Genomic DNA, 16,258 nt, shown 5'->3' on the forward strand with positions numbered 1-16,258 from the left:
ATTTTTAATTTTTTTGTAGAGATGGGGGTCTCACTATGTTGCCCAGGCTGACCTCGAATTCCTGGCTTCAAGCGATCCTCCCCCATCGGACTCTCAAAGTGCTGGGATTGCAGGTTTGAGCCACTGTGCCTGGCCTTACTTTTTCTACAGAAGCAGAAAGCCTCTAAAGTTAGAAGGATAGAAGTGCTGGAGCAATGGAGGATGGATGGCAGATCTACCCTAAGTTCCTTTATCCCTCTTGCTCTTTGTCCTCCCTCTCCCATCGGTCTGAGGACAGAACCATGAAGCAACTCTTCCCACCTCTGTAGGGGGATCTCCCTGTCTCCCTCCCCACCCTAGGTCTTGATGGATGTCTACTGTACCCTAATATCCATGGCTCCCAGTCAAGCCAATCCATCTGTGTTCTCTCTTAGCAGAAGCTTAGGCTCTGGACTTAGTTTGCTTATGTAAGGCTACCCATATGTTGCTCACAGATTTATTAACAGGACCCTCTTCCAGTGGTAAGAGAGTTTACACTAATGGCAAGGACTGGCCTAAATGCATTATTTCTAGTGTTATCTGCTCCATAAATGGGAGTCTTTAGAAGACTTAGGGATGAAGTCACTTCTACCTAGACCCATGTCACTGACCTCTGCCCACAGCTCCTGTTGACTCCTCCTTGTCTTCAACAACCCTGGACTCTGGGTCCTTATTTGCACCTGCTGCTGAAGGGTCCATTTTCTCTGGTTCCGCCAGCACCTCTAACCTGCGTGTCTACAGCTGAACTTCTTGTCTCTTTGCTGTGCGTGTTCTCCCTCCATCATCCCTTCTCCCATCACATTGCCACAACTCTCTTTTCCTCGCCCTGACCCTGGTCATGACCCTAGTGTGGGCTCTCTTCTTCCCACCTCTCTCTGTCTTTTTTGGAAGGTGTTCATAGTAACTTCTTAATTGATCTTCCTACCTGTGATTCCTCTCCATTCATTCCACTCTGACTTTTATCTTCCTTAAGCCCAGCTCTGATCTCCACTTGCTCAAGAATATGCAGCCCCACCTGATCAGTCGGGCATGAAGGCTCCTCCTCCCAACCTAGTCTCGCCTGTGTTTATTCCATCCTCCTCTGTATTTTCCACACATCTCTTCTCTGACAATTTCCTCTGCCCATGTCCTTCTGTAAAATTCCTGGCATCCTCCCAGGCCACTTCAGATGGAAGTTTTCTCTTCTTCTCTTTTAGTCCTTGTTTGTTCAACTCAAGACCCTTCTCCATGTCTAGCCCCTTGTAGGGTCTGGCCCATAGTCACTATTAAGCAAGTATTTATCAAATACATGCGCATCATGGTTAAAAAGTCCAGCACTCTAATGCTCACATTTTGTGCCCCAGGTGAGATCAGTAGGGACAGGTTTTTGGGGAAGGGTGACCTGCCTGGTGCCCTGCATCTTATAATCTCTGTATCAGGTGGGCTGTGACTGCCACTATGAAATAATCATAAGGAGATCCATCTTTCCTTGCTACTGACCCTCATGAATTAATCCAGTGGGTCTCCACATCCACAGTTGGACTTTTTTTCTGCCTAACCTGGTCAGGCTCACCTAAATAGCCTATGCCATTTAGTAAAGATAGGGAAGGCAGACGTTTTGCTGCCAGATCTATCTCCTTTAAAAAAGTAACTTAGTGCCTCTGTGTAGTTGGGAAATAGCATCCCAGAGATGAATAGTGGTGAAGGTGTCACGTACGTTCCCCGACAATGGATGTAGCATTATGGATAGTTCTAGGGAAAAAATACTGACAATTTAGGCCAAAACAAAACAAAAAATTCTAGTACATGTGGAATAACTGCAAAATTAAAAGAAACTTTTTTCTCGACTATTTCTGTTTTACTTATGTTCTGTGTTTAACTTTAGGAAATCCAAATAATGAAGATGGCATATTGGGAAATTCAAGTGTTTTAAGAAATAATCTTTAGCTTTATTCTCTTAATTTTTTTTTCTAATAATTTGTGTTTCTCCATCACTCACATCTGGGGTTGGTGCTATCCTTGCAAGTTATGGGAAATGAGTTTACCTTTGACCATGGAAGAGGGACTGATCACAGGCTTGTGTCTGCTCGGACAGACTGCTGGTGGGGGGAGTTGTATTTCTTCCAGAATACCTTCTTCTAGCTTGTGACAGAGTTCCAAAGATACAACTCTCCCTTCCTCTCCTGACATGAATCCAAGACCTCCCTCACCTGGGGTGACAGCTTTTCATTCATCCTATTTCTTTCTGGGGTAGGGTAGTTCATGGTGTTCAGCTATTTTCCTCTGGACTGGAAGTGGCTATTAAATCTCCCCACCCAGTCAATGTGTAAGTTGTGGCTTATGTGAAGAACGACATCAAACGTGGATCCCACGGACAGCACAAGATTCCAGCAGGTGCTAATCTCCAGACCTTGTGAAGGAAGGGAGTAAATATTGGGGGGAAATGAACGTTTTTGCCGTTGATAAAGATCTCCAGTTCTACTTGTGATTGATTTCCCAGCTGGATTAATATAAAAACCAAATTTCCCCATCCGAAGTACTACATCCATCTTAAATAGGTTACCTGTCTTTCTCTTAATCAGATAAGGCTTAATATTCCTGGCTGTGGCTAAACTGGCAAGCCCACTGTGATTGGTGTCTTCCATTACAGCTGCCCCAGCCTTCCAAAAACCACAAAGGAGCTGGCACTCTCTGCCCTCAGATGCTGGGTTAGGTCAAAACATATTCTATGTGTCTTATAGATCAGGAGATTCACATAATCTACTTTGGCTCATTAAGACAGGCTAGAAATTTCCTGGATTTTTTTTCCTTTAAAAAAATCATTGACAAAAAGAGCTAAAGCCATTTAAAAAGTCAATACTGGCTCCTCATAAAAAAGTAGATTATTAATGCCAGGGTTCGTTTTCCTCTAGGACCCGGGATGCTGGCACTGCTGATTAGCATCTGGATGATCTCAGGCTTTGAGGTCTCACTTGAATCTTTTATTGGGCAGCTGTCAAGGTGAAAATAAAATGAAATAATGAAATAAAATAGAAGCTACCCTTAGTGCCTGAAAGCAAAAAAAAAAGAACAGAGTATTTATGAGCTTGTGCAGCAACAACTTGAATTCGGAGTTGAGAAAACAGCAACGCCGCATGTGGAAACACGTGATGTCCTACGTGGAAGGACATTTGAGGTTTGCTTTCAAACTTGACTGAAATTTTAACTCAATGTCAAGGCCAAGTACGGGTGGCTCACTGGCTCGGGTTTCTGAAATGCCAGGATACCCCTGCGGCTGGTAAAGCTGTCACAAGCTCCAGAGATGCCTGAATATGAACAATACCAGAGCTCCAAGGAGCCCGGGGTTTGTGCTGTCAGTGACACCTCTACCCCACGGTCCCCAGGCCCCATGGTTTTGGGAGCCTTGAAAACCTGAATTTTCTAAATAAGCAGTTCAAAGAGGACGGAAGACTTTAAATCACTGTGCTGTTTGTGCTTTGGCAAACCAAACTGCAGGCCTGAGAAGTGCCCAGCCCAGTTTCCTACCCAAGAGAAGTTTCAAATGTGTTTTCCAACAAAACTCCTGGTGCTTAACAAAAGGAAGAGAAACCACTTTAATTCTTACTGCCATCCAAAATCTTAGAGACTCAATGTTAAGACCCACTGGTGGTAAGACTGGAAGATAGACAAGGTAGAGGAAAAACAGTGATACAATCTGATACGTTTTTCTTCTCATTTAAAAATCTACTTTGAATGCACTTAAATTAATCAAATATTTATTAAATGCCTGCCATAGGAAAAAGTCATTGTGTTTCACTGAGGTGAAAGGAATGTACAGATTAAAAAGAAATACTGTTGGGCTTTTGGAAAGCCTCGGAAGCGCCTCGTCCACAGAGGAGGGTGTATTTAACCACTGTTTCTCGCCAACTGTCCATGGTCTGCTTCTGAGCCTGCTAATGGCTGCTCTCCGGGATCTCCAGCCATGCCGTCTTGTTTGGGGAAGTGCAGCATGAGGGAGTGGTTGGCAATGGGAGGAACTGAGGCCCCTGTCTGACCCACATTGCACTGTCCCCTGTCCCATCAGCCTTCATGTGCACCTTTCAAGGTTCAGCTCAAATGTTAATCCCTACTGAAACTTTAACCAACTGCTCTGCTGTCAGTAAACTCTCTGTCATTTCCACCTCCCCAAACATCTTATCTATTCATGGTGGAAGCATGAGTTTGCAACTAGACGGACCTGAGTTTGGTGCTGTCTGCCATTTACTAGTTGTTCGGCCTTGGATAAGTTACTCAGGCACTCTGCGTCTCAGTTCCCTCCCCTGCAAGTGGGGAATGTCAGTAACTCCCCCCTTAAAGAGCTGTAACAATGAAAACTGACAATTTATCCAAGTGCTTAGCAGCGTGATTGGCATAGCACAGACACCCCAGAAATGTGGACTCAGAAAATGAGTGAAAGCTAGCTAGATGTCAGCATCCTGGGGTCTGATTCATCTCTAGGGCTGGGCACTAGAAACCCAGCAGTAAGTACTTTTAGACTTAAATCATCCTTAACCCCACCTGTGTGATTTTATTCTTTGTGCATATGAAGCTGTTTTGTTTTCCACTGTAATGTACTGGCTACAGCTGCAGCAGAAGGGAAAGCTTTGAAGGAAGTGACCTTATTTACATTTGGGTGTTATGCTGACCCCACTCTAGACACTGCACTAAGTACTTTCTTTTTATTACTTCTTCGGGTCTTCATAACTCTAAAAGGTCCACACAGATGAGGAAACAGAGGCACTGAGAGGATGAGGAACTTGGTACATGAATCCAGCCCTGTCTGATTCCAGAGCTCTTGTTCTCATTCATTGAATCTGATGTCTCTTGGAAGAGCAGAGAGGGAAAATGTCTGGTTGTACAGGAAGGATGCAACTGACGCTTTCCTTAGCTTGCAGAGGAATAGCCCAGGAGGTGGAGTGAGCTTTGTACCTAGAAGCATGTATGAGAAGTCCTCTGTGTATATAATTAGAATAAAAATCTATGTATTATTTGTATCAAAAAATAAGGTTTTCTTTTCTTTTCTTCCTTTTTTTTTTTTTTGAGATGGAGTTTCACTCTTGTTGCCCAGGCTGGAGTGCAATGGTGCGATCTCAGCTCACCACAACCTCCGCCTCCTGCGTTCAAGCTATTCCCCTGCCTCAGCCTCCCAAGTAGCTAGGATTACAGGCATGTGCCACCATGCCCAGTTAATTTTATATTTTTAGTAGAGACAGGGTTTTTCCATGTTGGTCAGGCTGGTTGCAAACTCCCAAAAAATAAGGTTTTCTTAACAAGGCTTCTTGGTTGATGGATGTAGAGATACTGTGAACATCTATCTCTACACTATCATCTGCCTTCAGCACAGTCAGTCGGCTTCAGCTCCCAATTCTTAATGCGGCAAATGTCTATGTGGCTGAACTGGACAGTGAGCACTGGGGTTCATTAAGTGCGAGTCAACAGGAATTTTCTGGAAAGCATCAGATTATTTTGAATCTTGCAGATGCCAGCCCCACATAAGCCAATGTTAATCCATCCTGCTTTATCCATCTGCCCCTCATCCTCCGGGATGAGATCTGCAGGTACAGAAAGGGAAAGGTGCTAGAGAGAAAAGGTGTAGAAGAAAACACTTGCATTCAGAAATGGAATTCCTTCTTCCTCTCAGTCTCTCGTTCCCTCGGAATACCTGCTTGGTATTGCTGGTCTGGAGGCAGTGGAAGAGAATGAATAGAAAGGGAGCAGCTTGGTTGGCTTGGGAAGCTTCTCAGATCAACTCATAGAAAGTGCAGTAAACAAGGCCGGGCGCAGTGGCTCACGTCTGTAATCCCAGCACTTTGGGAGGCCGAGGCGGGAGGATCACGAGGTCAGGAGATCGAGACCATCCTGGCTAACACGGTGAAACCCCGTCTCTACTAAAAATACAAAAAATTAGCCGGGCGAGGTGGCGGGCGCCTGTAGTCCCAGCTACTCGGGAGGCTGAGGCAGGAGAATGGTGTGAACCCCGGGGGGGCGGAGCCTGCAGTGAGCCAAGATCGCGCCACTGCACTCCAGCCTGGGCGACAGCGAGACTCTGTCTCAAAAAAAAAAAAAAAAAAGAAAGTGCAGTAAACAAGAAGACCAGGGATAAATGTGATAGTGTCTCTGAAACACCTTGGAGCCTGATTTCAGAATTGAGATTTTCTTTGTCACATATGCTTTTCCATGAGTCAGAAACCTCATTCTATTATAATAGACATCTTCCTGTTAACATGTCTACATGCCTCTTTTTCTGCAACTCCCCAGTCTGTATCACCATCCACCTCATTGCTCATGCTAAAGACTTAGGAAACATCCTGTTCCTCTGTTTCACTCATTCCCCACACCAATCCATCAGCAGGTCCTGGCCCCCAGTCTCGTCCAGACACTCACACCAACCCCCTACCATGTGTTCAATTTCTGTCCACATCACCCCCAATCCCTACAACACACAGGTGCCTCTTGGCTGCCCCTTTGCTTCTGGGCACATTGGGTAGGGAATTCTAGGGTCCTGGGCACAAACATGGACAAGCAGGGGTTGGTGTGGGCTCCGAATACTCACAGTACCTTGAGGCCCAGGACTCCTCACCTCAGCAGAGGCTCAGCTGGGGGAGGCCGGCCGGGACCTCCTAAAGCTGGGGTCTCTGTTGTCAGGGCAAGGAAAGGGATGCCCTTGATTCTGTCTCCAACTCTCCTCCTGAATGAGGGTACCCACTTCTCCCTTCTCCACTGCCAGCATTCTAGGCCAAGTCACCAACAGCTGGTCCATGCTCTCACTGACCCCTCCCTGCTCTCTATTCTCTTCCCAGCCCCCAGAGTGACCTTGTAAAAATATAAAGCAGATCATCTCAACACCGTGCTTAAAACCTCCCCCTCACACTTAGAATAAAATCCCAACTCCCTGACCTTCTAGGCTCCCTCTGGGGTGACCGCGTACAGTGGGGAGGGGCACACACTTTCAGTGACTATCCTTGGAGTTAACGGCATGAGGTTTGGCACCAGACAGCCTGGGCTCGGATTCCACTGAGCTACTTTTTACTTGTGTAAACCTGAGCAAGTTACTCAAACCTCCTAAGCCTTAATTTCCTTGTCTATAAACTGGCAATGATATTGTAAGTAGCAGCTTCACAGAGCTGTTGTCAGGATTTATTGGGATGTTTGTGAAAAGTGCTCAGTACATTCACTTTCAATACTAGCTGATAAAAAGAATCCTAACAATAGAAACATTAACTTAAACACTCAGGGTCTCATCTTCAAATATTAGCTTTTCATGTCCTTACTTGGCTGAAAAGCCATGCTGTCTATAAACTAAATAATTGAAGACAAGCTAACAATTAAATTAATGAAATAATAAGACTATAAAATTAATAACTAGAAAATATCCAGGATACCATGATAAGATTGCTAAGAATTTTTTTTTTAACGATTTGAAGGGCTACTCCTTTTTCAGAGTAAGACTCACACCTACAATATCCCTGACCTGCAACTGTCCAGCCCCTCCAGAGCTGGGGCATCCTGATTGAGTAGGGGAGCCATTATATTTTCAGCTAATACCCATTTTATGAGGAACATTCTGTAAACCAAAATTGATCTTCCCTTAGTGAACACCCACTAGTCTTGTTTCACCCAGTGGCATCCCTCAGACAGAGCAACTTTAAATAAGTGCAGATGGCTGTCTTGGTCTCCACTGAGCAGGCTCTCCTAGGGGTGAAAGCTCCCAGGTCCTCAACCCTTCCTCACAGTACATGGTTTCTAGCCCCTATCATTCTGATGTTGCTTTTCTGAGCATGCTGGTCTGGGAATGTCTCTTTTGAAAGCGGCTCCTCAAAGTAAACATTATCTTCCAGAGGTGGTCTTGACACACTGAAGAGAGTCAGATATTACTTCCCTTTTTATTAACACAGTCAAGGAACACATTACCTTCCCTGGAAGACACATTTAACTGCTTCCAGCCAACTAAAATCCCCATGCTTCATGCACACTTCCTTCCAGCCATGCCTTCCCATCAACATTTATCTGTTTTGTCTTATCCATTTATGAGCAGGATTTTACATGTATTCCTATCTACTTCATTTGATTGACATCTTGATGCTCTAGATCATTGTGGATTACAAGCACAAAAGCATTGCTTTTAGCAGGCCATCCATGCTAGTCACTGACAAAGCTATTGAACAGAGTTCTGCCATCTGCTATCCGGATCTGCCTTCAGCCTCACAGGGGCTTATTAACTACCACTCTTTATCCTTGATCATTAGACTAGTGTGGGAGACATACCCCAAGGTGGCCCCTAGTGACTCATGCCCTTGTGTAATCCCTTCTCCTTGAATGTTTGCTTACAGCCCATCTTCTGATGCCCTGAAATTCTCTTTATGTTAAACTACCTAAAGGTGAGGACCATTTGGTTTCCTTTGTATACCCCAGACTGCTGAGCACAGCATCTTCCACACAGTACTTTCAACTTAAAACCTGTGAAAATAGTTTGTGACTGGAAAATACTGTTAATATATGATGCTACAATTCTTCAACTGTGGACTTAATCTGAGTCAAGGACTTTTAATTTATATGGATGATCTGGATAACAGTAAAATTCAGATTATATGTATGTATTCATTCATTTATTTGTTTATTTAGGAGATGGGATATTGCTATGTTGCCCAGGCTGGTCTCAAACTCCTGGTCTCAAGCGATCCTCCCACCTCAGCCTCCCAAAGTGTTAGGATTACAGGCATGAACTGCCACACCTACCAAAACTCAGATTTTATAAGCAAGACACATCGTTTCCTTCCTCTGTGACCTTACAGTTACTGTGATGGCCAACCATTCATCTACTCATGACATGTAACTCCCTTAATGGTAGCTTTGTGACCCAAAAGACTTGATTTTGCTTTCAGAGGAGCCCGATTTATATTGCATTGAAATAGCTCAAGGACCAAGAAAATTCAAATTAACCAACCTTTCACTCAACAAATAGTTAATGGAGCCCCTTTAAGTACTGTCCACAGATTCTTAGTTACACTTCTTTTCAAGATGTGGAACTTAATTCCACTTGCATTGAGTGTGGGCTGGACTTAGTGACTTATTTCTAAGAAACAGAATACAGTGGATGTGATGGTGTGTGGCTTCTGAGGCTAGTATGTCATGGTATCTTCCTTCTTGTTCTCTCTCTTGAATTCCTTGTTCTGGCAGCAGCCAGCTGCCATATTGTGAGGACACACAAGCAATTTCACACAGCAAGGAACTGAGGCCTCCTGCCAAGAGTTATGTGAACAGGCCACGTTAGTAGCAGACCCTCCAGCCACAGTCAAGCCTTCAGATGACTGCAGCTCTGGCCGAGATCTTGACACAATCTCATGAAAAACAGTGAGTCAGGACCATCGAGCTAAGCTGCTCTTGAATTCCTGGTCCACAGAAACTATGAGATGATGAATATTTATTGTTTTAAATTGCCAAGTTTTAGAGTAACTTATTATGCAGCAATAAACAACCAATACAAATACAAATCCAGAATTTTGACTTACCTTGTAGTATTGTAAAATTCTTGATGAGCTGACCATGCTTGGAGTCTACTAGCTTCATTTCTTCCATAATCACTGATAAGTTGGCTACTTCAGTGTCTAACCTCGACCTCATCAAATCTTGTTGCATCCTGAGAGAAACAGAATCCAAACGGATGTTGGCCAGGGTATTATTCAAGGAGGTCAGATCATCTGTGTGTTTGGTAAGGGTATCTGTGCAAGTGGTCCTGACTTCATTTAGATTGCTGGTCAGCGTCCGCAGGTGGTGGGCTGTGTAACTGATATTGCTAATGATGTTCACAATATCCGTCTCAAAGAGCTGGAAGCGTTCCTCCAGTTGGTTGAACTTGATGGCTGTTCTATTCTCTGCATCTTTGTGTAAGTCCTGCAGGTCTTTCAGGTTCTGCTCGTTGGCTTGAGAGACAGTGGTGATGTTCTCCATCTGACCTGTGAATGAGTTGAGCTGGCTGTTCATATCCTCCAGGGTGTCATTGTTGGCTTTGGCCAACGCAGAGTTGTTGGCAGCCAGCGTCTGCAAGCTCTGCACTTTCTCCTTCAGCCAATCCGTGTCCTTCTTGGCTTGAAGAAAAACCTGCTGCAGATTTTGAAAGTCGTTCTTGATTCGCTGGATAGCCTGGCTTGTGTCATCCACAGACCGCTGCAGATTCGTGATGAGGTTCCTCTGCTGTACCTGGGTCAGGTTCAGGTTGTTGAGGTTCATGATGACCACGTTATGAGAATACATTTGGTTCTGCAGATTGCCCTGGAGCACGCTGGTATCTTGTTGCAGATTTGTGACATAGCCATTATATGCCTGGAGGGTTTTGTTTACAGTGGTGATGAGGAAAGAGTTATTCTCCAAAGTTTCTTTCAGTTGACTCTGCCTGTCCACCAGTGCATCCCCGCTTGCCTGTAACTTCTCCAGCGTATCCTTGTTCTTGCTGGTTTTTTCTGTAATCTCACGAAGTTGCTGACGGAGATCTAGAATGTCTGATCTGAAGGTGGAGAGTTCTGAGTTGGTGCTGATAGCTTTCTTCCCAGTTTGGTCACCTGGAATAAGAAATATCTGTGACTTATATTGGTGGTATGGAGAAGTGTTCGGGCAAGGCCAAAGATCCCAAACATACTTAACTGGTATGCACTGTATTTTAGATGCAAAATTGGCAGTATAAGCAGACAGCTCTGCATTAGTAAAATGTACATATCTATTAAAACTGGGTCCTGGGGAATCAGAAAATATGCTGAGAACTAGGAATGACAAACTTGGCTGAACATTTTTCTCAAAGAGGGAGGGGGAATTTACTAGATTTTAGGGCAGTGGGCAGGATGTCAAGAAGAAAATAACCTTTTAAATTTCCTGATTTTTTTTAATGAAAGCAAAAATCAAGGAATAGAATATGCTAGGATCTTTTACTTTATAACTTAATTTCTACAATTGTTCTATGTAGTTTAAAGTATTTCAAAAATGCTCAGTAAATTCCTATTTATATGACAGTTTTTAAAAAAGGGTATTTGTGTTTTTTTCCAGTCAGGATTGATCTTCAGATATTATTTGGCACATAACAGTTTTTTTGGCAGGACATAATTCCAAAATTGACCCTTAACTTTAAAATTTAAGCATTTGAATTAAATCATGAGGGAAGACTCAACATGCAACACAAAAATTGAATGTCCGTCTGGGTGAATGGGGAGTTTATAGCAACATCATTCTAAGAAGCTGTGGTCATTTATGTAGAGTCAGGGGATTTCACTTAATGGTTTAGTCTTGTCACAGATTACCTAATTTTTTCAGGTCACTTTCCACTGCTGTGAGCTTGTCATCATAGGTTTGGCGAGATGTCTCCATGCCACCTGTGACATTGTCCATTTTCTCTACAACTAAGATTTGGAAAATGATGCATTAGTATACATACCTGCTCATATTTTATTTTTCAGTTTCAAAACAACAGATCATTTCATTATGGAACAAAGGAAACAGATTGAACAAAAAAAGTGTAACTGAAATCAAATATAGGAAAGAAAAGCCATCTTTTTGGAAAAATAACTTACTTGTCACAAAACGCAGGGGTACAATTTACTTAGTTGAGAATTGTATGTTCTTAACTATTCTTATGATTCTGTAATGCCTTGGATGTTTCAGAAATCATTTGGAACTAATTTAAAACCTTTCATGCATTTTAGAAGTCCCTAATCTGCTATTTCCTATATTAACTTCCATAGATGAAGGCACAGCACACTGTGATAATTTACTAAATGTTGTCACTCATCAGCTTCCCTAACATTCTTGGCAGGTGGGACTCATTTACCTAGAAGAGGATTCCATTGGCAAGGAAAACCCAGCTCAAGTCTATACACAAAATCGGCATAGAAATGACGCAAAGTCAGGAGTGTCTGCCACTTTCTGTTATGAGTTCCACCACAAAGCCCTGAAATTCTGCTTTTTGTTAGTGACAACTGATTCTGTAGTTTATCAGTTCTCAAGTAGATGCCTGAGTGGTGTCTCCAAACAATGATTTGCCAAGAAGTATTTTTTGGTAGTATTTTCTTGATTGTATATGATAGGGAAAGTAATGCCACTGATAGGGTTTGGCTGTGTCCCCACTCAAATCTCATCTTTAATTATACTCCCCTAATTCCCATGTGTTGTGGGAGGGACTTGGTGGGAGATAATTTGAATAATGGGGGTGGTTTCCCCTATACTGTTCTGGTGGTAGTGAATAAGTCTCAGAAGATCTGATGGTTTTATCAGGGGTTTCCAAGCCTTCCTGGCAGCCCTTTCCATCACTGGCCTGGAGGCCCAGGAGAAAATGGTTTCATGGGCCGGGCCCAGGGTCCCCACGCTGTGTGCAGCCTAGGGACTTGGTGCCCTGCTTCGCAGCCGCTCCAGCCATGGCTGAAAGGGGCCAATGTGGAGCTGGGGCCGTGGCTTCAGAGGGTGCAAGTCTCAAGCCTTGGCAGCTTCCACGTGGTGTTGAGCCTGTGAGTGCACAGAAGTCAATAATTGAGGTTTGGGAACCTCCGCCTGGATTTCAGAGGATGTATGGAAACTCCTGGATACCCAGGCAGAGGTTTGCTGCAGGGGCGGGATGTGCATGGAGAACCTCTGCTAGGGCAGTGTGTAAGGGAAATGTGGGGTGGGAGCCCCCACACAGAGCCCCTACTGGGGCACTGCCTAGTGGAGCTGTGAGAAGAGGCCACCGTCCTCTACCCAGAATGGTAGATCCACTGACAGTTTGCACCGTTCACCTGGAAAAGCCACAGATGCTCAACACCAGCCATGAAAGCAGCAGGGAGAGAGGCTGTACCCTGCAAAGCCACAGGGGTGGAGCTGCCCAAGACCATGGGAACCCACCTCTTGCGTCAGCATGACCAGGATGTGCGACCTGGAGTCAAAGGAGATAATTTTGGAGCTTTAAAATTTGACTGCCCTGCTGATTTTGAACTTGCATGGGGCCTGTAACCCCTCTGTTTTGGCCAATTTCTCCCATTTGGAAAGGCTATATTTACCCAATACCTGTACCCTCATTGTATCTAGGAAGTAACTAGCTTGCTTTTGATTTTACAGGCTCATAGGCGGAAGGGACTTGCCTTGTCTCAGATGGGACTTAGGACTTTGGACTTTAGGGTTAATGCTCAAATGAGTTAAAACTTTGTGGGACTGTTGGGAAGGCATGATTTGTTTTGAAATGTGAGAACATGAGATTTGGCAGGGGCCAGGGGTGGAATGATACAGTTTGGCTGTGTCCTCGCCCAAACCTCATCTTGAATTATGTCTCCCAGAATTCACATGTGTTGTGGGAAGGACCCAGTGAGAGATAATTTGAATCATGGGGGCGGTTCCCCCATACTGTTCTCGTGGTAGTGAATAAGTCTCACGAGATCTGATGGGTTTCCACTTTTTCATCTTTCTCACTTTCTCTTGCCACTGCCATGTAAGAAGTGCCTTTTGCCTCCCACCATGATTCTGAGGCCTCCCCAGCCATGTGGAACTGTAATTCCAATTAAACCTCTTGTTCTTCCCAGTCTCGGGTATGTCTTTATCGGCAGCATGAAAACGGACTAATACAGCCACACTAAATAAAAGCTTCAGTTCTTATTCATTTTTAGAAGGCAGTAATTCTCTACAGTTATGAATTCAAGTACACGTTTCTAAAATGTTAAATAAGAGGATGTTTCTCCAAAAGTGACTTAGGTGAGATCCAGCTTCTAGCAGCTTGGGATTAAGTCTGACTGTCCTTCTTGGTATCAATAGCTTAAAAAAAAAGACTTCAGGCTGGGCGTGGTGGCTCATGCTCGTAATTCCAGCACTTTGGGAGGCCGAGGTGGGTGGATCATTTGAGGTCAGGAGTTCAAGACCAGCCTGGCCAACATAGTGAAACCCCATCTCTACTAAAAATACAAAAATTAGCCGGTGGTGGTGGTACATGCCTGTAAGCTCAGCTACTTAGGAGGCTGAGGCAGGACAATCGCTTGAACCTGGGAGGCGGAGCTTGCTGTGAGTCGAGATTGCGCCATTGCACTCCAGCCTGGGCGACAGAGAGAGACTCTGTCTCAAAAAAAAAAAAAAAAGACTTCAAAAAATGAGAACATGCTTTATACATCAATTATGAGCCAATGGATCCAATTTATTGTATTCATCACATGTTCTACCCATGCATGACTGTGTGAGATTCTCCTGGCTCCTCTCAGGAAGAAGTAGTAAGTTCCCATGTGTTTGTGTGACCCAAAGTGAACTGGCTCCTTGGATCCTGGAATTGTCCCTGGAGAAGCTCACTATGTTTTCCCTCAAGCTTCTACCGTCTGGTCATAATGAAATGTGTGCACTGCAACACTCTCTCACACAAGCCTTTCCATGTGTTCTCTCTACCTAGAATGTTCTTCCCTGTGTTTTTTTTTTTACTGAGCTAAGTCCTATTTGCTCTTCAAGACTCTGCTTGTCACTTCCTGTGGGAACCCTTTGCCGAGGTGCACCTTGCAGAATTCCCCTGGCAAGTCGTCCTTTCTCTATTATGGGACTCACTGCACTGTGCTGGCATGACTTATCTACTATTACATCCTTTAGGGCAGGAAAATTTACATTCAATTCCATCTCTTCCTCTTAGCTCAGTGTGTGGCACTTAGTAGGTAGTCAATGAATATGTATTTATTATGTCATTTATTTACTTAATTTTTTATTAGACGGAATTTCACTCTTGTTGCCCAGGTTGGAGTGCAGTGGAATGATCTTAGCTCACTGCAACCTCCGCCTCCCAGGTTCAAGCGATTCTCCTGCCTCAGCCTCCCGAGTAGCTGGGATTACAGGCGCCTGCCACCACACCCAGCTAATTTTTGTATTTCTTTTTTTTTATTATACTTTAAGTTTTAGGGTACATGTGCACAACGTGCAGGTTTGTTACATATGTATACATGTGCCATGTTCGTGTGCTGCACCCATTAACTCGTCAATTTTTGTATTTTTAGTAGAGATGGGGTTTCTCCATGTTGGCCCGGCTGGTCTTGAACTCCTGACCTGAGATGATCTGCCCACCTTGGCCTCCCAAAGTGCTAGGATTACAGGCATGAGGGATTTATTTAAATAAGTAGCAATCTGCCTGCTGAGCTACAGGGCAAACAAACACGTGTTTCCCAACCAACCGAGGGAAGCCTGAGCACTGGCAGTGAGTATGACATTTCGCTGAGTAATTATTATTTTTAAAGTTACTACATAGACACAGAGGTGCAGTTCTAATAATCTGTACCTTGGGGGTTGCTTCATAGGTACACATACTCCTAAATCCCTGGAAACTCTCAAGAATAAAATGTTTCATATGTGTTTTTAGCAAAGCTAATTTTTAAGAACTAAAATACAGAATGTTTACAGGTTTAGGTTCAGTTTTGATCCTCAAATCAAAACATATGCCTCGGTCTGTCCTCAAACCACATGCAGGATCTCAAGTCCTGCCCTTCTTTCCTGGAAGCCACAGAAACCTTCAAATATGCTGACAGTCAGTCATTTTCTACCCTTTCTACTTTTTCTTCCATTTTAGTTTTGAAAAACAGAGAACTGTCATGGACAGATAATCCAGGTTTGTGTAGAATAAATACAAAAGGGATAAATACATTCATTAAAAAAAAAGAACAAAAAAAATCTGTCAACATTTTCTTCTGTGCAGCAAGGAAACTATTTTCCCTGCCCACAAGTGCTAATGAACAGCTTACATGCATTGGGGGGGTGTGTCTTTGTTTAAAAATAGGATCTGGTATAAAGCTGGAAATGTTAGGATTGCAATGCTGGAACCTGCTACTGCATAAAAATACCAGACTGGTGGAGATCCAGAACTTACCCTTGCTGTAACAGCACACATTACTTTTATTGGCTTTTATTCTGAATTTATTAGCACCAATTCTCAATCAGGAATATAGTTGCAGAGCCATCCTATATTACCCTGGAAATTCCCAGTCTATAGACATAGACCTCAGTTTGCAGACCATTCTCATATGAGAAAAATGAGCAGGATACACAGAAGGGTGACTAGCAGTCTGGTTTCTCATAGGCTCTCCTGTATTGGGAACTGTTTCTTAACATAGAATTTTTCTACAGAATATTGGTGTTTCAGATATTATACCTAAAGATCTGTCCCTCTTCAAGTATCCAAAGTATAATTCTCTAGGATACTCTGACAATAAAACCTTTTTTATAAAAGCACTTCGGTATCATCCCTTGGCCTGGGCCACTAACTTCTTCTTCCCTTGTCTTG

At 43.7% G+C, this 16,258-nt stretch overlaps 1 protein-coding gene across 2 annotated transcripts in view; it reads right to left on the bottom strand.

Annotated features, from left to right (window-relative positions):
- The window catches only part of COLEC12 (collectin subfamily member 12), a 181,464-nt gene that overhangs the window by 17,733 nt on the left and 147,473 nt on the right, over positions 1-16,258 (bottom strand). For both annotated transcript variants that reach the window (XM_003262015.4, XM_030810670.1), the window contains 2 exons: positions 11,301-11,399; positions 9,525-10,571 (listed from right to left, as the gene is read on the bottom strand). In XM_003262015.4, the coding sequence (XP_003262063.1) occupies positions 9,525-10,571; positions 11,301-11,399 (1,146 nt within the window). The remainder of the gene's footprint in view (positions 1-9,524; positions 10,572-11,300; positions 11,400-16,258) is intronic.

This window comes from Nomascus leucogenys, chromosome 4 (genome assembly GCF_006542625.1).
Source record: "Nomascus leucogenys isolate Asia chromosome 4, Asia_NLE_v1, whole genome shotgun sequence".
NCBI lineage: Eukaryota > Metazoa > Chordata > Mammalia > Primates > Hylobatidae > Nomascus > Nomascus leucogenys.